Source organism: Balaenoptera ricei, chromosome 7 (genome assembly GCF_028023285.1).
Source record: "Balaenoptera ricei isolate mBalRic1 chromosome 7, mBalRic1.hap2, whole genome shotgun sequence".
Taxonomy (NCBI): domain Eukaryota; kingdom Metazoa; phylum Chordata; class Mammalia; order Artiodactyla; family Balaenopteridae; genus Balaenoptera; species Balaenoptera ricei.
In genome coordinates, this window is record NC_082645.1 from 50,737,149 (window position 1) to 50,761,228 (window position 24,080).

The 24,080-nt window shown below is 33.3% G+C and overlaps 1 protein-coding gene across 1 annotated transcript in view; it reads left to right on the forward strand.

The window, feature by feature from the left end:
* PSMD14 (proteasome 26S subunit, non-ATPase 14) overlaps positions 1–22,921 on the forward strand; it is a 90,346-nt gene extending 67,425 nt beyond the window's left edge. The window contains exons 8-12 of the mRNA XM_059927983.1: positions 1,025–1,132; positions 7,375–7,449; positions 10,319–10,444; positions 20,001–20,063; positions 22,508–22,921. Coding sequence (XP_059783966.1) covers positions 1,025–1,132; positions 7,375–7,449; positions 10,319–10,444; positions 20,001–20,063; positions 22,508–22,606 — 471 coding nt within the window. The 3' untranslated portion in view covers positions 22,607–22,921. The remainder of the gene's footprint in view (positions 1–1,024; positions 1,133–7,374; positions 7,450–10,318; positions 10,445–20,000; positions 20,064–22,507) is intronic.
* The last annotated feature ends 1,159 nt before the right edge of the window (positions 22,922–24,080 follow it).

A 24,080-nucleotide genomic window follows, 5' to 3' on the forward strand; every position in this document is an offset into this window, starting at 1 on the left:
AGCACTTTTAAAGGCAAATCTAGAAATAACTATATTACCCTGCTTTAAGATACTTTCATGTGAAGAATGTATTGAGTTTATTCTCTAGGTAATTGATTTACATTCCCTGAAAGAGGCATCTGTCTTAAGATCCCCGGTTCTTTACATAAAACTTAACAACATTTAAAAGCTTTAACAAGTTCTTTCAAATCCATGATAATGAACAGAGAAAAGCATTCAGATAGTATGTGATTCTTGTTAAATCTCTTAATATATGAGCTAAGAGATGATTTGTATCATGTAAGAATTTGAAGTGTTTCTCTACAGAAATTTTGAATACACCTAGGCAAAAAGAGGATACCTATTGCTATTTCTTTACTCTGAACTTAGGACTGTATCATTCTATACCATGTTCCTGGCTTAAAGCACGGATGACCTTGGTTTTCTTGTATTGTGCCTCGTATTCTTGACAGTGGCTTGGACATTTAAGGCCATCAGACAAGGTACAAAGTCTTTTATAGTCACAAGAAGTAAAAGGTATCTGACTAGAAGAGAATACGTGGAGCAAGTGCCTTGCTGGTTGTAATTTTGTTGTCATTTCAAGTACTGTGGTGGTATAATTGATGTGACAGGGCTGGGCTTTAGATGTGGTCCCTTAGCTTGTGCTCACTTTCAGTTTTAGTTTCTCTTTGTCATTCATTTTGATTAGGTAAAATTTAGGTGACAGACATATGCACACCAATGAAGGCTGTTTGGTGTAAGTTTAGTAATGACGTATTTCAATAATAAAGATGCAAAGTTAATATTTCCCTTTACTGCTTCATGAAAATTGCAATAACTGGTGTCACCTTACATTACAAGATGGAGGGTGGTGTGCTGATGGCGCAGTCAGCAGGAGGTTCTTTTTTATTAATATTATAATTAAATGATTTTCTGGAAATAGGCCAGAAACAGATGCAAGTTGATCATGCCTTGTCCAGTGTTGCTTGGCACCATCACTTGCTTTTTAAAAAAGAAATGACCTGACACCTTGTTTTTTTTACAGGTTGTTATTGATGCCTTCAGATTGATCAATGCTAATATGATGGTCTTAGGACATGAACCAAGACAAACAACCTCAAATCTGGGTCACCTAAACAAGCCATCTATCCAGGTAATGCCTGTATTTGATAATGTGTTAAAACTGTTTTACATTTTAAAAGCCTGTTATAAATGACCATTTTAAGATCCAATACTTAGCATTTTAATTTGTTTTGCAATTTTTCTTGTGCTTTAAAAGGAGATTATGGAAATAGTGTTGCAAAAGTTAGATTTGCTCACATATGAGTCTGCTTTCAGTGAAGTCTTTAAACTTTCCTAACATAGTTTGAGGACACCCTTTTGGGGGGGCATAGTAGAGCCTTAATCTTGAGAGTACCTTACAGCTTTGCACGGTTAACACTGTAGTAAAGGACTGATAGGGGTTTTAGGTGGAGTGCATTAGGTATCATGGTATGATTATTGATTTGGTTAGTAGACATTTCTTATAGTAGTAAATAATGGTAAATTGTTGTATACTTTAAGAGGTCCCCAGAAGCAGTTCCTAAATAGTACTTAAATATTTTTACCTTTTTCTTTTTTCTTTTTTTTGGCTTAATCCCTACTTTTAAAACAAATCATACAAAACACAACTACATATTTCTTTTGATTAGAGTTTATATCTTGTTCTTTCTAGTGATGTCAACCACCATTATTACAGTTATTCAGACACTTAATATCCTCCTGAGTGATTAATGTTTTCTTTGTATCATCCACATGCTTCATTGTTTTTATACAGATCTTTATTGTCTGCAAAAATTATTTTAAATGTGTTTTTAAATGCACCATAACCTGTGTCTATATAGTTAATTGCTTCTCTGAAGATTAATTAAAAGGACATAAATACCGTGTTTGGTTAAATAGAACACATAGTACAGAGACATCATAGTAGCTATTGCTGCTCCCCTTCTGAAACCTTGCTCTGTCACATGATTGTCTTTGGGGAGTTGTGGCTTTGACAGTTAACCATGGTTAAGCTTGGTTATACTTTGATAACTTTATACTTTTAGATGCTTACTTTTTCAGCAGTCACTCATCTGAAATCTTCATCAAAGTGAAAAAGTTTTTCAAAGGATTGAGGTGTGTTCCTTTTGAAAAAATTACTTAGAAGCCAGGGAAAACTGCAAAGTATAGTGAGTATGAAATAAGCTACTAGTGTTTTTGATTGGGTACAGACAAGCCCATGCTTGCATGTTCCAAGAGAATATATTATTGGACCTGTTTAGCCTGTGATAATGACCTTTCTTATAACCCCCATAGCATCATACTGCTTCATTATTTTTTTGCAAATATTATTTTTTTCGTTAAGTAGCATCTCACAGTCTAAGATCATTGTGATTACTGCATGGTGTGTTTCTGCCAGAAGTTTTTTACTAATTGCAAGTCAACAGCCACCTGTTGCAGATTTCATCTTTTACATTTAAACACTGGTTTTTAACCTTAAAATTTGAGTTAATTAAATAATTAAAATCTGTTTCTTTCTACATCAGTCCGGTTTGTATTTTTACCTTATAGTCTGTAATTTAAGGTGAACCTTATGAAGCAGGTTCCAAACCCAAGTTAAAAGGACCTGTGTATATAACAGCTACAGCATCATTGTTTTCCATTTCATTTTAGTTTGTTTTGGCTTCCAGTTAAAATCTGTATATATATTTATTTCACAGTTTTTATAGCGCCCATCAGGAAGACATCTATCTGGGTGCTTTACAGTTTTGAGACAATTCCAATACTGAAACACTCAAATGGGATCAAGCCAAAAAGTGACAGAACAAAGGCACACCTTAAAACAATTTCTTAGTTTTCTAAGACAAGCTAGAATGAAAGCAACCCAGAAGAGCTTGAAGTGAATGGTGATATTCATAATAGAATTTTAAGATGTGTTAGCAGAATCTTTACCTCAGGGATCAGAAGCCTTTCAGAAAGGCCATGCCTTTTATTTTGAAGGAAAGTTAGTTTGTATTTAGAGGGATCTTGTTCCTAAACCTGCTTATTACTGGTAGGAATAGAAACCTAACAGGTACCATCAGCACTCATGTGGGTGGTTACTAATGCTTTTCTAACACTGATTTTTTTACTATCATACTTAAAGTAGGGGGGGGAATATTAGGGTTATACTGTAGACTACTATTTAATATATTGAGGAAAGTTCAAAATATGTTAAGAAAAAGATTATAAAATCACATATGCAAGTTCTCCTTTTTGAAAATATGTATTTATTTTATAAACTGTGCCTATATATTTACAATATGATATTAGTATTGATTACCTTTGGGTTGTAGGATTATTGAATTTTTTTTCTTGTTTTTCCTTCTCCATATTTCTTAAACTTTCTACAATGAAACATATATTGCTTTTAGAAAATGTTATTTTTAAAGCACTAATAACAATGTTGAAGTATCTGCCACAAGACAAAGCTAATAGACAAAGTTTGTGTGAACTTTCATGTTTTAAATGAGAAGTCATTAATAATCCTGATAGAGAAGGAAAAGTATAATACCTGTACTATAGACTTTTCTATTAATATATGTGACTTTGTATTATTTTGTACTTGGAACATTTGACTGTTATTGTCAAATGTATAGAATTGAGAGTTAGCAAGCATTTATTTTAGTAACTAAAAATGTGAAACTATTCCACTAAAAATTGTTCAACAACGTTTCAGATCCTTAAGGGCCACAGTGTATATGAAGATTGGTTGTCAACTGAATGGAAATTAAGTAACTGTTGATGCATAGATGCATTATACTAGGGTTATGAGCCTCTAAGTGTAGCCCTGAGTACAACTGCATTGTCTAATGGAGTTAAATTATTTGAAAAACATTGTTTTCGGTAGTTGTTAAACAGTTATAAAATAGTTGTACTAGAAGGAACCATTGTGATGATTTTGTAGGTGAGGAAAAGTGAGGCCCAGCAGTTTGTGATTTGCATAGGTTATCCACTGAGTTACTGTAGGAACTAGTACATAACCAGAGCTCCTCATTCTTTTATACTATATTTGGAAGTTTCATTAATTCATTAATTTTGGCATAGATAATGTATATATACAGCTCAAAATTCAAAAGGTATGAAAAGGTATTTAGCAAAAATTCTTTTCTTCTTTTGCCATTTGTGACCCAGTTCTCCACCCTAAAGGGAACAAAGCACATGTTTTGTTTCTTTTCAGAGCTATTATATTTATATAAAGAAAGATTCATTTTAAAGTATGATTTACTGGATGATATTTAGCACCACATTTTCAGTTTATCAATGTAAAATAAGGCAAACAGATATACCTTTAGATCTAAGTAAATATGCCTTTTTTAAGAGCATGAAACTTTTTTAACCTATCAAGAACCTATAAATAGGTTATTACATAGTTCATAAGCTGTGTACTTTATAATATGCCTGCTTTTCCACAGCAGTGAGTAAATGGAGTTATAACTTCTAACCTCTTGTCATTACTCTGGACAATGCCAATGAAGTATTATTTCACCGTAATGATTATTTGTGTGCTTTTCTTTGAATTTGTCATACCAACAAAATTATAAAGCTCTACTCTAAAGATTAGCTTAAAGAAACATAGAAATAACCTGGAAGTTAATCAGTGGGATCTCAAAACTCTGCTTTGTCTAGTTCCTCCTCCAAACCACTCTTTGTCTAGAATAAATAGCATCTTAGACTGATAGTACCAACCTAGGAAGAACTTCCTTCTTTGAAAGGTTGGCAGCCTTTGAGCAAAGAAAACAAGGGTCAGGATATCCAAGAAGCCAATAAGCTAAGTCCTGTTAGTAATTCCAAAAAGTATTGTCCCAGAAACAGTGCTCTAAAAGGTGGCTAGCTTCCCAGGTCAGCCACTGAAATATTATTTAGCCCACAATATAAACACTATAGAATAGAACCATGCTTTTTAACAGTGCTTCTATGAGAAACTGTTGCAGATTTCAAATAATTAATGAATGAGCTTCAGGACAATATCCTGTTTCAATGAAGAATTGCCTAAATTTTCCTAAATTCATCATATGTTTGTTAGGTGTAGATTTAAAAGTTAAGTATTGATGTTTTGAGAAATTTCCTGATTATGTAACTTCTTTGTCTGCCTGACATACTATGGCATTTGCTAGTATGTTATGTTTAATTTGCAATTTGACCCTGTCAAAAGGCTAGTCTCCCCCTTGGTAAAGCTAATCTTATATTTGGTGTATGCTGCCACAACTTGTAATTCAATGTCAACTAGAATGGGGAATTTGAGAGAATTTATTTTTCACTGAGCTAAATAAAAGAGCCTGTGCCTTTGGGTTTATATGGAAGGAGGACTGTACATGGCCAGTTTACCTATGATTTGGGATGAATGTACTTGGGGGCACACAACAAGTGAGTAAGTGAAATTGGAAAATGGCTTGAGGATATCATTTGATTTAAATTTATATTTGTTTTATTATTGTCCCTGCTAATCTTTTATGCTGCCTGTTAGTTGTACTACTTTCACCTAAATAATGTAATTGAAAATCAAGTAGGCGGTGCCTTCAAGTTCCAAACTGTATATTTCAGCAGTACAGTTCATCTCCAAAATGTGGACCTATCTGTGTGCCCATTTGTCTGACTTCTGTATCTCTTGGCCATACCTGTTATTAGCTTTATGGCCACTATGTAGAATTATATAGTTGGAGCACTGCATAAAGGTGCTTGGATGAGAGGGCAGTTGGCCCCTGAAATCTAGCCTAAACCTCGCTCTCCAACCAGGCTGAGTTTGCTTGGAGCACTGGGCACCTTTTTCTAATTCTTCCACCCAGAGGATGCACTTCCTAATTTGCATAAAGGTGAGTACAGATTAAGGGAGGCACTGATTAGCTCCACTTTTTGAGCCACGCAGTACAGCGTATCCAGGCACTGAAATTTAATTCACTATTCCTGATTATTATTGAAATGAATAAGGCTTTAATAGGTACTCCTAGTACTTTAATTTCATATAGCAACCATTTTATTATAGCAGATGTTAGGAATATAAGAATGGATTGTTATAGTACATACCTAAAATGGGTTAGTATTTGGTGGGGCGATTTTTGCTAGCAAAGTTTAAAACTAAGACTATGCTTTGTTTTGTTTTCATTCTGATCCCTGAAGTACAAAGACTTAATTTAAGAATTTCCTAAGATACATTGTAGCATAATATGATAGAAAAAAACATGGGCTTTGGAGTCAGAAAAACTTGGGTTCAAATCCCAGCTTTGCCTTTTACTAGGTATAAACTAGGACAAATTGAGATTTGTGTCTTATTTCCTCATCTGTCAAAATACAAATGGAACCAGCCTACCTTACTGGATTGTTGTGAAGATTAGAAGACTTATTGTGTAAAGCAGGTGCAGGTGCTCATCAAATGTTTCCTTTCCACCCCTTCTTCTTATACCTCAGCACCTTAAGACTACATTGTAAAAATCCAGTTATTAGTGTGGTGGTTGTTTTAGTTAGCTTTATCTTTAGATTCCTGAGAGTTAACCCCAAAGCCCTTTTTGTTTTTGTACTTGAAGATATGTCCAAGGTGTATTTCTGTACTTTAATGTCTTAGAAGGCTGATAGAGGGGTCCACAGAAACTGTTCTGGACCTCATTTGAAATTTGAACCTATGTAGCTAGAGTTAGACATTTGAGCAGCTCTGAATGGATTCCAGCACATGCAGGATTATTGTTTCTTAATAAAGCCATGCCATTAGCTTCAGTCTTTATGATGATTTGACGGTTTGTCTTGGCGATCAAGTACAGTGGAAAAAATTCTGCTTAGTGAGATTGCCTGTCACTGGACCCAGTAAAAAACAAACTCCATTTCGTTAATTTGGAGACATATGCAGACACAGTTATTTTTAATATATTAGAACTGAATTAAGAAAAACGGAAACTCCAGATTAATGTTGTGGGTGAAGGAATAATTATATTATTATGGCTTTTTAGGCTTTTCTTTTGAAATAAGAAAGAGCCCCCTGTGTAGATAATCATAAAATCAGACTTAATAAATTATGTATTATTTATAAATTATGAATAATTAATTTATAGGTTAGATTATGATGAGGTCAAATCATATCTCTGACTCTGAGCAAGGCTACTAAAACTTGAATTTGTGCGACTCTATGTCATGTTTTAAAGAATGTGTGCCCTGTACCTCTAAATCTCACTTCTAAACTTGTAGCTGAGAAAAAAATAGTTTAATATTTATTTAGGATAAAAAGTTATTTTTAGAAGATGGTAAAGGTATTGTCTACAGGATATGTCAACAGTTTCAAACAGTTGTATTTATTTTATTAGATGAAAAATACTAACTTGTCCTTCTTCTAATCATTTGTCTATATAGGCATTAATTCATGGACTAAACAGACATTATTACTCCATTACTATTAACTATCGGAAAAATGAACTGGAACAGAAGGTAAGCTTAAATTTTTATCTTAGAGGTGGAAAAAAATCTATTTCAAACAATTTAAACTATTACCTGGTATATTTGAATTTAAATTGTTGACCTCTTTCATTGATGCTTTCAAATATTTTTTCATTCCTGATGAATTGTAGCATAAAATAAAGGAATATTTTATTGGACAAATTGAGAGATATTTTACCTTATTGGTAGGCGCTAAAGCAGGAGAGGAAGTAGGAAACAAACATTCCAGTTTGGTTTTATGATAAACTATAAAAATCTTTTCTCTCAACTAATTCGAAATATTTAAGTCTGCCTATTGCTTTTTGAAATTACAATCTGAACTGCTTTTTTTCTTTATTATTATAATTAGTCATCCTCCAAATAAGCTTCTTGTATTTCTCTCTGAGAAAGACTTAAAAAAATTTGAAAGATCATGAGTACCATTGACAGCCCCTAAGTTTTGATTTCTACATGCACTCTGAAGTCCAAACATAAATAATCAGTAGTAAACAAGACCTTTCTTACTAGTTGAAAGTGCTCCCCACAAAGTTACCTTAGAAGGGATTCTAGTGCATACGGTGTATGGGAGGTGGAGTAAGAGGGCTCTCCATACTACTCCCTCTTTCCACCAGATCATCTCCATTTTCAGTCTTATTTATATATTGTGGGGAGAATGTGCTGTATAAGATTTTCTGAAGTCTGATAAACAATTGTTTTAAAAGTTCAGAGCCACCAGTAAACTCACTCAAAGGTCCTAGATGCTTGAGCATGGTTTTGAGTGAGGGGCTGCAGGGGACCAGTTCTTCCTTGACCTGAGGGGAGACACAGAGCCATAAAGTTCTCTTCCATCTGCTTGCTTTCGTCCCAAAGTTCATATCAGCTGTGGTAGATTTAGCTGATAGCTTGAAGTACATTTTCAACACTTATTTTAATTTTATGTAGAATAGGTACAGGCTGTGGGCTAAAAGGGTTACCACTCAGACATAAACTGAAAAATTCATTCAGATACATAAATACTTTATCAGTCTGACACCCAACTATTTGGAAATATCCATCTAATTACATCAAATTTTCTGTTTCTTTTTTTCCTTTTTTCCTTTATGGTACCCCATAAACTTAGCCACCATCCTTGGTATAAAAAACACACATATAAATACTTACATAAATTAATTAATATTATATTTATGTTCCTAGTATAGCTCAGTTCAGGTGCTTTCTTGATACCCAAAGCCCTGCCTTTACTCTTATCTCACCAACCTGTATACTTAACTCCAAGTGTTACCTGAGGGGCCCAATCCAATCTTTGTCCAGGCATGGTAGAATTATTCTGCTGCTCTGTGGGAACTTTCTTTGTTTGCTTTTGAAGTGTAGAAAAATCCAATTCTCAACACTTAATTATAGGTAGCTTTATAGCATAGGTAGTTGCAGCTGCACCAAAATTTCCCGAGGATGTATTTTCTAAAACACTGTCACTGGCGAAGATGGGAAGCAATCCAAGAAATTCGGGTTACATGTGCAGGAGTTTTCCAGTGTTTTTCCAAACTACTCTTGCCTCCATGGGCCCTAGGAGGGGCATGGAGGAATATAGATCTTTTGTGTCTTGAAAACTCTCATAGGTGATTTTGACATGCAGCTTATTCTCCAGCATAAGGAAAACTTTGTACCGCTTTTAGCTGCAAACCTCTAAACAAATAATTGTTCTAAACTAAACTCATACACTTCCGACTATGTCTTTAGATCCTCATAGCTTGTGGATCTCACTTAAAGTATACTGGTTCTCATAGCAAAAGAACAATAGTCATTCTGTAGGTACCATTTATTTTTCACATTGCATAATTTTATCAATCATTTAGAAAACTCTTCTTATTCAATGATTATCCTCAACTGAAGGACATTATTTATAGAGTAGGACTTTTAAGAAAAACTGTCTTAAGACTCTGAACTTGAAAACTTATGAGCTTCGAAGAATATGTATTCAGAACTAGGAGTCCAGTTTGAGAAATAATGAACTAAGGTGTTTAGTTCCATGATCACTACTAATAGGGTCTGATCCCAGTTTGCTGATGTGATTCCAAAGTGGATGAATCTGTGATTTCCTTCCCAGTTTTATGACTTTTCATTCTGGTATAAAGAAGTTTAAATTTTTTAAATTAAAGATGGAATATTAGAATTTGAAGAAAACTTAAAAGATTATCTAATACAAGCCTTCAATTCATAGATATGTAAACAGGGACTCAGAAAGATTGACACAGTCATTCAGTAAATGGAGGCATTTACCTCCTTATCTTGGCATTTGAGAGCTGGGCTATATGAACTATTAGAAATCCTGTGTGTAACATAGTAGTTTCATTCATTCAACATATGCTTATTTAGTATTTGCTATGATTAGATTATGATCTAGATTCTAGAATCTAGACCTTGGTGATCTTGAAATAAACAGCAGAGTCCTTGCCTTGATTTCTCTTTAATGGGAGAGAAATACACTAAACAAGAAAACAAAAATTTCAGCTGTTTATAGTGTTATAAAAATAATAAAGCAAGTTAAGGAAAGAAAGATGTTTAGATAGTAGGGGGTGGCTTTTTTATATAGTGGTGAGGAATGGCAGCTATCTCTAAGGAAGTGAGAAATGTAAGCCATACAAAGATAAGAAAAATAGCCTTTGAGGCAAAGGGACAGCAAATGCAAAGGCCATGAGTTGGAGTATTCCTTAGATTTTATTAATATAAATTTAGGAGGATACTTATTACAGTTTATTTAAATTAATAAAATTAAACTTAAATTCATTAATTCCAAAAGTTGTTTGTAAAGTTGTTTCTCAAGACAAATAAAGGAAATTTCCTCAATACAGGAAAATAATTAATTTTTCTTTATATTTTTTAGATGTTGTTAAATTTGCATAAGAAGAGTTGGATGGAAGGTTTGACACTTCAGGACTACAGTGAACACTGTAAACACAATGAATCAGTGGTAAAAGAGATGTTGGAATTAGCCAAAAATTACAATAAGGTAAAAACTTACTTTCAACATTTATTTCTTATAATCTTTGGAATATATATGATTAGATATCAGGCATTGTATAAACATAAATAGTTAAGAGTAGAGTGGCCTATTTTGTAGACCAGATAGTAAATATTTTAGGCTTTATAAGCCATCCAGTCTGTTGCAACTACTCAACTCTGCCGTTATAGTGTAAAAGTAGCCATAGACAATACGTAAAGGGATGAGTGAGGCTATGTCCTAGTAAAACATTATTTACTAAAACAGGCAGTTGGCTAGATTTGACCCGTGGCCTATAGTTTGCCAACCCCTGTTGTAAATAGCTCTACAATTGAAATCTCTTCACTATTCAGAGGACTTTTTTTTGGAAGGGAAGGAGGAACAAGGAGATGTGAACAACAACAACAGCATTTAATACTTGATAACATATAACTTATTTTATGAGCTTCTCTGTTTTTCATTTAATACGTATTTATTGAAAACTTGCTATGCGCCAGGTGCTGGGGATATGGTAAAAAATAAGACCTATCCTCATGGAATTTATTTTCTGGTAGGGGAAACAGAAAGTAAACAAATAAACACAACATAATACATTGTAATTAGTGCTGTGAAGACAATAAACAGGATGATGTAAAGAGTAGCAAAGGGAGACCACTTCATATGAGGATGTAAAAAAAGTTATATTTTTCACAATCTCCTGAAAATATTTATTGTATGCTAAAGTATATGTGGCCATGATAACATTTTGTTCATAGATTTATGTTCTTTTACAGTTCTGAAATTAAGAGAATACTTGACCAAGACTAAAATGTATCTTCTGTATTATATCAATTTCCTAGCATTGCCATCACAAACTACCATATAATGGGTGACTTAAAACAACAAATTTATTCCCTCACAATTCTGAAGCTAGAAGTCCAAAATCAAGGTATTGGTAGGGCCATGCTCCCTGTGAAGCCTCTAGTGGGGAGGAGCCTTCTTTTTCTTTTCTAGCTTCTCTTGGTCCCCAGGCATTCCTTGGCTTGTGGCAGTATAACTCTAATCTCTAACCAGGGTTATGATTTCAATGTATCCTTTTAGGGGGGACATGATTCAACTCATAACATGTATTTTTCAACTTTCTTGACCAAAACCCATATAAAGAGTAGATTTTACATTTGACCCAGTACCTGCAAATGTATATGTATGTGTGTATATATATTGCAACAAAAGTTTTATGAAGCAATATTTACCCTTATTACAAGTGGTTATAGTCTCTTTTCTTTCTCATTTGACTCAATTTCATACTGTTTCAGTTATATACATACGTATTATATACATAGACATATAGTTTGCAACCTATTAATGGGTTGAAAACCTGCAATTTGTAAAACATGTATACATACTATACAGTGTTATGCTTACAGATATTTATTGAATATCTTCTGTACAATTTGCAGTGGAAAACAGGGATCCTTCCTTCATTTTTAGGAAAACAGGGGCGTTAAGAAAAGTTCATAACCAGAGTACTTGACCAAAATTCGTGTGTTTGATAACACCTTAGTATTCAGATTGTCCACAGACCAGCTGCATCAGTATCACTTGGGATCTTGTTAGAAATGCAGGTCTTTGACTTACTAAATCAGAATCAACATTTTAACAAGATTTCCAAGAGATCTGTATACTCATTCAAGTTAGAAGTTAGAGAACACTGCCATAGAGAAGTTCATGTGAAGTCCTGTAGAAGTTCAAAGGCTTTTGCTTTCAGCTGGTACAGACCCAGGATGCTGTCTTTAGAGAATAACATTTGAACTAGACCTTAAAGCATGAATAAGATTTGGACGTACAAAGAAATGTTACCCTAGGCCAACTGAACATCATGAGCAAGACTAGGAGACAGAAGAGCAAGGGCATCTTTAGGAAACTGTGTTTGGCTAGAGTACATGAGAAGGGTGTACATAAAAGGGTGAATAGTGGGGAATAAAGATTTTTAAAGTTACTGAAGTCAAGTAACAGAGTTTGGAAAATCAGGATAGAGTTATTTTTGATCAAGGGCATGGTATACCCAGAACCTGACTTTAGAAACATAATTTGACAAGGCTATAGAAGAAAGAGTGTTGTAAGAGGAGATTTGAAATGGAGATTCTGTATTTAGGAGGAGCTTGCTATTACCCAAACAAAAGGTACTAAGTGTCTGAATTACTGTAGTGGCAGTGGGAAGGGAGATATCAATAGACTAATAAAATAAAACGTGGTGCCAGTTGGATAGATAAAGTAAAAGAAGAAGGAATCAAAGATGAGTTAAAGGTCTCCCGCCTAGGTGACTAGAAGTATGTTGGTACCATTAACATTTCCAATGTAAGTAGAAGTAGAAAGATTGAGGAAGAAGATAAAGAGATTAAACAAGCAGGGAATTCCCTGGCGGTCCAGTGGTTAGGACTCTGCACTTTCACTGCCGAGGGTGCAGGTTCAACCCCTGGTCGGGGAACTAAGATCCCAAAATCATGGCTCAGCCAAAAAAGAAAAAAAGAGTTGAAACAAGCAGTTTACTATGTGGGACTAAAAATTAATGGTGGGGGCTAGAGCTTTTGGAGACAGTTAAAGTTGATATTGGTTGTCACACCAAAAAAGTAATATTTTACTTTTTAAATTAAACACATCTTACAGAATAAATATTAACCAAGAGACAGTGTATAAGATTTGCCAAGTGTTAACAAGTCTTTTGAGAGAATTGAGCTTTGAAAAAATGTTGATGGGCCCATACAAGCTAAATTCCAGCAGAATTAGGTTTGGTTTTGAAGAGCATGCCCTGATTTATATGTAGTGTTCCAGCTGGAAATTCCCATTTCTTCTGGATTGTAGGGAAAAAAAAAAAAAAAAATATATATATATATATATATATATATATATATATATATTTAATCTTTCTAGTGTATGTTTTCGTGCTGTGGAGATTAAAGAGAAAAAATTTGTTTATCATATTTAAAACAGTTAACCTTTTATAAATTAACCTTTAAAGAAATTTAAGTTATTATTCGGCAGACTGTAGGAATGGTTTTCATTTCTCTGTAACATTACAAGTTTAAGTAAATTCTTATTGGTACTACTGCCAGGAAATAACCTATTTATGGTTACTGCTGCCCATCCACAGAAGTTTTTGCTATTTTACAGTTTTAAAAAATCTCTGAAGTACTCAAAAATTTGTAAGGTTTGGTTATAAAGTGAAAACAATGTATAAGCTGTGATATGAAGGAGTCCAAATTTGGGACTGTAATTCCCTCTGTGATTGAAAGAGAATGTGGTGGAGTTTTTAGTAACACTTAAAATATAAAAAGAAAGGCCCATACAACCAGTTCTTCATAGTATTCTTTTTAATTGGTTGGTGTTTTAAACTAAGGTAATTACTGTTAGGTGCCAGTTAGCTCCTAAAGTGAAAGAAGGTTAGAAAATAATTAAATTCCTTTGTACCAACTTTTTAATTTCAAGTCTGAAGTCTACGCAGAGGTTCTGCTTGATTATTAGTCATTGATTTCTCTAGTTACTGAACTTTAGCACCCACAGCTCTTTTATTCCAAATCTCCTAGTTTATTTGTGCCAAGATGCATCAATATTTTAATATTGATAACATTTGATTGGATATTTGTAAATGAATCTGCCAGAGAAAAAATGAATTGTAAAAGACTTTTTTAAAAATAGCATAGACATATAAAAATTTGCTTTGTTTTCAAGCATGTAGCCCCGTAAATTCAGAGATCTGACAGTTTACTTTTCAGGTAGAAAAACTGCCTACTTAGTAACCTGAAAGAAGGTTTGGATGCAACTTTTATGTAATTACATATAAAATATGTAATTATATGATTACATTTGGTTTATTAAAGTAGCTGTATTAAATAAGAAGGTCTTGTTTTGTGCTAGTGCAATAAGATAAGAAAAACAAAATAAGATATAAATATTGGGAAACCAGGCCAGATTATCATTATTTAAGTATGATAGGATATGTTTGCAATCAAGCATAGAAATACATGAAACTAAACTAGAGTACTATTAGAACTATCATGATTGAGAATTACGTAGCCATGCAGTTACATAGGCTGAAACCAGTTGAAAAATATAAAAGGCAAATCAGTTCACAGAAGCATCCAAAATTACCAAGTATTTAGGAATAACTACCATAAAAATGTAAATGTATAAATATGTATATGTGACTTCTTTGAAAAATACTAAAAACATTTGTGAATAAATTCCCGTTTCCAAAAAGGAAGACTTCGTATTTGTAAAGCTGTGGTCAAGTTTCCCAAAGGTTACTTTAGTGCTAGTAAGAATATCAGTGAGCTTTTAAATTTTGATAACTTGACAGTAAAGTTCACCTGCAATAAAAATAACATTTATTGAATGCTTATTAGGAGTCAGACTGGCAGAAAATATTTGTACCTATAACACAGAAAAGGCTAGTATCCAAAAAGTACATAACAGACAAAGAATTCCTATAAAATATAAAGAAACGATAATAAATTGGACAACAGAGCTGGAAAATTCACTGAAGATGAATGGCATATAAACATGAAAAAGAGTTCAAGCTTATTAAGTATTCAAAGAAAAAAGTTAAAAGTATAAGTAGATTTTTTTTTTTTCTTTTCAAATTATAAAAAATGGTTTGGGAGAATGCGCCACTAGTGGGAAAATAAAAAAGTGATATATGACATTTTTGAAGGCCATCTCCCATTTTATCTTTAAATTTTAAGTGCATATAACTCTAAGCCAACATGTTCTCTTTTAAGGATTTATTATGAAGAATGAAATTCTACAAGTACCAACTTAGAGAAATATTTAAAACTTGATGTTATGTGTATAAAACAAAATTGTGTAACAATATGAAAAGTCCCTGCTATGTTACCTTCCCTCCATTTTTCAATGATACCTCTGTCTCACATATATCTCAACGTATTATGCTGTTAACAGTGTCACCTCTCAGGTGGAAGGTGGGGGAATTTTATACTTTACGTAAATCCTGGATTCTTTTTAGTTTTTGCACTAAGCAGGTGTTATTTATATCTAAGATTGTGTTAGCTTGAGGTAGCAATGGCTTAAACAGGATAGGAATGTATATCTCTTGCAATTCAAGGCCATGTGAAACTTTGAAGTTATTACATTCGCATACCCAGATATCTCTGTCTTTTGCTCCACTTTCCTTGTATTGGCTTCCATCGTTTAGATCTCCTCATGATTCATGGTGATTGCTAAAGCTTTAGCCATCCCATCTGAGTTCCAAGCAACAGGAAGAAATGCAAGGGCAAAAGAGAGAGACCTCTCAGCTAAATCAATTCCTTTTCAGGATCCTTTGTATAAGTCCCACCCAGCACTTCTGATTATATCTCATTGGCAGAACTTAATCAAGTGGACATACTTTGCTTTGAGAAAGGCTATATAGTCTTTTACTGCCTTTAATAAAATTAGAGCTATATTATAAAAGAAGAAAGAAATGTGTATTAGGTAGGCAACTAGCAGTAGACTCTGCCATAGAAATTTTTTTCAACTGTCTAAACTACAGTTTCTATTATACATACACACACTTGTATGGGCACACACATGATCTTTATTTTATATCTCTATTTTATATAATTACATTTTAAAATTGGATTCCTTATAATATTTTTAGAAAGAATTTACGTATTCAGGGTCACTTAATAAATCATGGGTTTGGCTTTATTCAGGATGTGTCATTAAAAAGTAATGATTTCCCGAATTACCATGAATGTTGCTTTGAGGTCTTTGGAGATAGATAAGACTATATTTAAGTCACAGTTTCATTGCTTATTGGCTGTATGGCTATATAGTGTCCCCATCATTCATTGGGCACACTCCTTTTTTGTATATTTCATATTGCATTATAATTTGAGATTTACAGGCAGGTAAAGTAAAGCCCAAATGCAAGCTTCTTGAAGAGCAAAAACTGTCTTACTCATAGTGAGTACTTAATAGTTATTTACTGAATGTATAAAATGATGAAAATTCTACTGTTGAGGACATACATAGAATGTACTAGAGTGTTATAAGTACTTTCAAAAGAAGAGTTAGAAAAAAATTTATAGTAAAAGTATTGCTGGAATTAACATATAGGAGATAGTGCCTAATTTCTTTATGTAAAATGTAGATTACTTCACTGGGATGTTTTAAGGATTCAGTAAATTAATATGTACATGTTAATGTTTAATTACTGACGGTTGTAGGAAACCCATCTTTTTGTTCTCCATATTCACACGTGTAATACTTTCTCAGATAGTTTTCTAATTGTTTCATGTTTGTTAATTTTGCTTTCCCAAGTATGTTTTATAAAAGCCATTTCTTTAAACTTATTCTCTATACCCATAACCCATAATGTGATTTTCAGTTATATAGTCAATGCATTGACTTTTTATGAAAATCAAGAAAGAACTAAAATGCCTGTATTACATTCACTAGCAGTTTATGCAGAGATTGTTTAATGGTGAGAAAATACACTATATAGGTGATTTTACAAAGCATGTGCTTAAATGGAAGCATGGCATGTTAAGAGTGAACACTGCAAACATATCAAAGGGAAAAAAAGAAGCCCAAGGAATGGAATAGATGTGACATATAAAGTGAAATAAGAGACATGGTGTCATGAAAGCAGAGGTTAAAGGATGAGAAGAGAAAAGGGGTATTGGAAAAGGTGTTCAGAAAGTTCAAGTAAACTGAGTCCATTGGAATTTGCCAGGTGGAGATCCTTAAAAGAGTATTCATGAAGTGCTAAGGGTCCAATCCATGTTTGTTAAAGGGTAAATAAAATGGTAAAATTTGAAACACAGGTTTTCCATTTGAGAAATTTGACCATTACCAGGAAAAAGATAATGAGGTTAATGGCTTTAGTAAAAGCCTCTTTAAGATAGGGGGTACATCTGAGGGGATTATGATAACATAACAGACCAAATTCCAGGAATTTCTTAGAACTGTGCAGACCGTGCATGATGGGATAGCCATCTGGGGGTCTTTGTTGATAAACTGTTAAAAACGTTTCTAGTGTGAATAGCCACAAACATTTTCAGTGCTTTTTTGTTGGTTGAGTAAACCGAAGAGCACGAATGCAAAAGCAAAATTTGATGCCAAATCACAGAAGTTGCCATAAACACAGAAGTTCCCCTAGTAAGGACACTGCCTGTGCCTGAATTTCATTTGTTTTTGCTGCTACCATTTCTTAATTTTTCCTGGTGACTAGCCAGATTAGAGCTATGAATGAAGGCAAACTGGTCTTGCCCAGATGATAGATGAGATAAAGGTAACTTAGCTAGATGGAGAAAATATTTAGGGGTTTAATGTGATGATCTGGTCTATCTCAGAATGTAAGAGATGTGCTTACTCTTTTGTCATGGGGGTTTGCAACCTTAGTATATGCCTAAATCTACAGCTGCTCCTCATTTTCCAGATGGCATCTATGGCTGGGAGTACTTTTTACCATCTGCACTTCTCAAAGAGTTTGTGAACTCTCTCTTTTAATTATAGGAAATGGAAAAACTAATTGGTGAAGTGGTTAAATGATATAAAAGATTTTTAAGATTGAGTTAGAGCTTTTTATATTCTGTTTAACCTTTCAAATAAGATCAATGCTTTAAGTGCTTTTTTACTTTCGTCTTTGCGTGTCTGCCATCTTTGATATTTGCAACACTACAAAATACTCCATAATAACTATTTTGTACATGGATTGGTATTTTGAGCCAAATTCCAAAACCCTTACCTCCTTCCAATACTGTAAAGTACTATTGTTGGCGTGTGCCTAGAACAACTAACACTGAATGGATATAGAGTACAGACTTAACGTGAATTAATATGTTCCATTTATCTAATATGTTTTCAGGTTGGTAAGGTATAGTGTCATGATTTGTAAAAGTAATTTAGAAAGACAAACTTTTTATGCGTTGCCAGTGTTTCCGTATATGTAAAACACTGAGATAGTAGGAGAAGCAATTTCCCAGTTAGAAGATACTTTTTTAACTAGCTGCGAATAATAGGAGTGACATCTGACTCTGAAAATGAATATATTCTCTGTCTAGGGAATTCTAGATTTGGAGTGTTATTAACTTATTTTCCCTTTTTTAGTTTTATGAGTCATAAATGTATTTCCTAATGATGTGTTGTAAATAAGTATCCTGTAATAATCAGTAGATACAATACTTATTCACTGTCTTTTCTCTTTAGGCAGATTCTACTGCGGAAAATTCTCCAGATAGTTTGTCCGTTTATAAAATTAGATACTTGCCATCTTTGCTCATTTTCAAGTTCTCTGTTTACAAAACTATTAAGAAGGTGTGAAATGCAGCCAAACTTCCCAGTTTATGGGAAATGTCTGATGATTGCATTTCCTACGTGTTCATTGTTCACACATGAAGAAATTTGGCAGCTGCGAGATGATTAAGTTTAGAGTATCCAAATCTAACCCTCACTGGGATTTTGGCTTCCTGCTTTCTGCCCCTGTCCTCTCACCCCCTTTGTAACCATATTAAGTGCTATGGTATTACTTCTTAAGATTGGTGATACTTACATTTTCTTCATTTTCCATTTATCAAATGCTGTGAATAAATCATAGACCAGGAGTTCTCCTGATGCAGAGTCCTAGCTTCAGGCAGTAGCATACCCAAAGCTGTTAAGAAAGAAGTTGCTTAAACTTAGAATTCTCAATAAAGACGTTACACAGTGGTGCCATTATTAGGGTAGAGGGCAATACTGGTAGCTAATCTAAATGCTGTAATTACTTCAAAATTATTCTGCTAGAAAATTTATGATCATACACATAAAAATTTGTAGCTGGCTTTGAAAATAGTAGAAAGTGGTTTGTATATATGGTTTGGTTGATTTAATTTTTATTTGATTTGGCATTTATTTCAAGTAATTTTTTTGATGTTGAAAACTTCAGATTACTCTATTTCTTCATGATTATTAAAGATCATTCATGTGGAGAAGTGAGAATTTTTTCTGAGTACATCTATTACTTTTAGAGATTTAAATATGTGAAGGTATTAAGGGATTACACTATATGATTTGTTAACTGTGGATCAAAAGTCAGTAGCAGGTCCTTTGATCCTAAGTGTTACTGATAGTTAGATACTGGGTATGCACAGTTTGGTTGATAAGAAAAAGGAGACAAAGATAATAGGAAGTTGGGGGAGAACCATAGTGAAAGTAGGAAAAGAAAAAGAAGACAGAATAGGACTAGTTAGTACCCCAGTGCCACAAGCAGCTCCCTTAGTTTCTTCCATCCTCCAGTTTAGCCATCCCTCAGATAATTCCATAACAGTTTTCAAATGGTTACCACTTCCATTTGGTGGTCCAATTTGATATTTTCAATGCCTTTTACAAATTTCTTAAGTCTGTTTTCAAAATGATGGTGGTTATAGTTTTTATTACCCTGAAGGCTGTTCTGAAGATTAGCAAAATTGCTTTTTTGTGCAATAAATTACTTGAATAAAAGGTTCTGTGAATGAAAATTATGATCATCATTATCTTTGATGATTATTCTGCAGTGGGAAAAGTACATTTAGAATTTGAACCTCTGTCCTTTGTGTTTCATTGACAGGCTGTAGAAGAAGAAGATAAGATGACACCTGAACAGCTGGCAATAAAGAATGTTGGCAAGCAGGTGAGGTGTACTGTAATAGGTTATGCAGTCACATAATAACATACTCTTGTAGAGTTAAAAGTATTTTGGAGCCTGTGTGATTTTTTTTTCCCTGTCTGTTCACTGTACGTTTTTCTTCTGTCATGTAAATGTGATTCTAATTTTAAAGGTCCCTGAATTATTTGATGTCAGATTCTTTTTGCCATCTATAGAGAAGTAAATCACAATATACCTGTGAGATACTATCTTTAGTGAAAACAATTTTGTAGAAATAAAGTAGGAAACTTGTGTCCTGAGTTCATTTTCCAAGCACTATTTTTACTTGAAATAATATTGTCCATGAAGATAATAGAATGGTAGGTTTATTTCATATGTAACAGTTTTAAAAATGATATAGTTTATCAATATGTAGGCTTCAATATATAGGTAATATTCCTGAGAAAGCTTAGAGCCCTGTTGGATTCTACTGAGTGAAGAGAAAAGGTTTTAAGTATTTGCTCTTTCACTTTTCCCAAGATGAAATATATATTTTAGTTCCTATTTTTCTGAAGGTTGGGGGGAACACACCAACCAATTAAAAGAATCTACAGATTAATTAGACTGTTTTTTAAAGAATGTTGATTACATTTTTTCATTTCATGGAACATGGTTATCATATTGCTGATGTTGGCAGAATCTTGATATTTCAGATGCAAGACACTAAGCTGTCTTTGCTTTCAGCCATCCTACCATATGCTCTGATCCCATCACATCTCACAAGCTATGTAGGTTTGGGCCAGGACCATTCTTGGATGGGAAATCTCTAAGAATCACCCAGCTGCCACAAGAAGTAATGTAGATAACTGAGGGAAGTGTGTTACCAATTCACCGCAAAACTAGTTTCTTCAATAGAGCAGTAGGGGCAAAGGTCTGACTTAAATATCATAATTGGTGAAGTCAAATCTCACTGCATTCTGAATATTACAGTTTCAATAACAAGAGGAACCCTCCAAAACCGAAAATGAGATATAATTCATTTTATTCTCTCATCCTGTGTGATACAGTCACCCTTGTTGTCTTTTCCCACTACTTATTTTAGTCTAATATGTAATATTAGATCACCAACTTGGAGCCTAGCATTCAGTAACTATTTTTTGAATAAATGACTCTGATGCTATAGTTTCTTGATGTAGATTCTATTTAACAGTTAGCAGCAAAGAAATTAAAAGTGAAACTGAAAATATATATAATTGGCAAAGTTTAATAATCATCAGAATCATTTTTTAAAAATATAGTACTTCACTAGTTTGGCCTCCTGTGTGGCAAAAGCAAAACTGCCTATGATGGAATCAGACCAATATCTTTTTCTCCTGTCAGTCTTTCTTAGTCTCTGTCACCTAAAGTGTCCTAAGGCTTATTTCTGAAATAAAGAAAATTTAATGTTGTGGTCTAGTTATTTGAAATTATTTGTAGCGTGTTGTATCTCTGGGTATTTTAAAGAAATCAAGCGTATTGAAATTGTAGTTTAGAAAAGAACAGCCAAGAAGTAATTTCAGTGGTGAACATTTGTTTAAAGTTAGGAGTCTTGGTATTTTAGCAATACATATAAGAAAATAATGGTTTAATTGAAAGTTTTTTATTGTGTGCAATATCTATCCTTTATTTCAAAGCTTTCAAATTTAGCTGCAATATTTCAATCAGCTCAGCCTTAAACATAAATGTATATTAAGCATTTAAACTTAACTTCCTTTATTACAATGCAATTTTAAGTCTTGTTTTTAACTCGGATGTTTCAAATACAGATTTGATCAGGTTTAAGTTAACGGATTGTACCTATATTCTTTTCTGTGATACATTTTTTCAAAATAGCTACACAAAATATTTATTCTTAACATTTTAGAATTGATCCAAATTGTATTTAAATTTTTAAATTACTAACAGTGACTTTTGATCCAAGAATATTTCCTGAATCATTTAAAGCACTATTCCTGAAATATTAAAATTATATAGGAATTAAATTAAAATTACAGAGGAAGTGATGAGAATTCACATTGAACTCTTTCCTTTTGGTATGTCTGCTTTGAGTAAAGTACCCCCTCAGACATTCAGTATACATGAATGGCAGAAAATATACACACATAATCAGGCTTATACACACAGATAAAATGCTTATGCTTTTTTTTAAAAATCACATGATTTCGGACTGTATAGAATTCCTTGTGACACTTTATCATTTCTGCTGCAGAGTCATAACATTGATTGTGTAAATCGATCTTTATTTTATCAGCTCCTTAACATTTTAACAGATTTAGAAATCCTGAAAATGTAACAATATATTGGGAAAGTTAAATTGTAAAATATATATAAATTTAGTTTTGGCTTTCTTTACCAATTTCATCAGCTACTGAAAAAAAAATCTAAATAATTCATCTACCAGTAATATGGTTCTTTTTTCTTTTTCTTTCCTTATTCCTTTTTTCTTTTAGGACCCCAAACGTCATTTGGAGGAACATGTGGATGTACTTATGACTTCAAATATTGTCCAGTGTTTAGCAGCTATGTTGGATACTGTTGTATTTAAATAAAGCAATGCAAAAAGCTCTTAGTGATACTTTCAGTGTATAGTCCTCTTGTTCCTAATGCTCAAAATCAAGGGACCTCTGAAGGTGTATTTGGTTAAATGTAAGACATCTGGCATCATTTGCAGCACTGTAACACCTTCAGTCTCCGTTGTGCAATTACTTCTGTTTCTTTAGTCAGGGTCTTTGCAGATTCCAAAGTTGTATAAGAATACATCAAAGTGGACAAATTTTGTTAAGATCCCATTTAATATTTGAAGAAATCAGTAACACAAATATATTTTGATTGTTGCTTACAAAATAAAATACATTTACAGTCTATGTCTCCTGAGGTCTTTTTGGCACTGGGTGGAATTGACAGAATAACATTTGACAGTGCACTAGAAATCTCACACAAAGATATGTTTTCCTTTGTAATTTAAGATAACACATAAAACATCAGTGTGATAACAAAACTTCACAAATGTAAAATGACTGCCGTTAATGAGTGGCTACCTCGTTAGTGAGTAACCCAGAAAAATGTTGACATTTTATTAAAAGTATTTGTCACAAGTTAATATTGAATACTCAATATCTTGTTAACAGATTATACTTTCAGTATTTCAGAGGGGTACATATAAGGAGAAAAGGGAGGCAATTTAAATTTAGACTTTGATGATTTTTTTTTTTTTAAAGAGTACATTCCACCAACAGTGTTGCGATTGTCTGGGAATTGCCTGTTGCAAAACTTCACTAGACTTTCAGCTGAGACAGCCATAGAAGGTGTGCAGTGTCCTCAAAGCAAAACGAGTAACGTAGCCATAATGTGAATTTAATATCATGAGCACATAAGCAATAATTTTGTTATTGTTTTCTCTCATCTTTCTTAAATTAACTTAGAAGTACCCAGTTTTCTGATAAAGACAAAAATTTGACTAATGGCAGTTTTCATAGATGACCTCGTCCCTCAGCCTCTTTCTAACCTGATGTACATAAGTACTCACTCATGGTACAGCACCATACTGGGTACACCAAAGAATGTGCAAAACACATGGAGACAAAGATTTAATTCTGTCTCTCCCTTTGTGAAAATATGGTAAGAATGTTTCTAAGGCTTCATTAAAGAGGGAATTTACTTGGGGATTTAGAATTGAGATTTAGTCTCTGATAGAGGTAGTAGGAATAATGTGGTGAACCAAATTACTCTCCTATTTGAATAATTCTAGGCTGTTCTTGGTTGCCTAATGAAAAGTTACCAGAAACTAAAAGTGGAAGTGGCTTAAATTCCCACTATGTTTCACAGTCTCTTTTTTCGGTGGAATAAGGTATTCTGAGCATTTCTTGATTGTCCTGTGGTTTCTTCTTTTAAATATAGTGATGGTATATTTTATGTAGGACTTGTAATATGTATTAATTTAATTGTTGGGATTACAACAGCTAACCATTTACAATTAAAATATGAGTTGAAGTTCGTAGAAATTTTCCTTTTGCCTGATTTAAA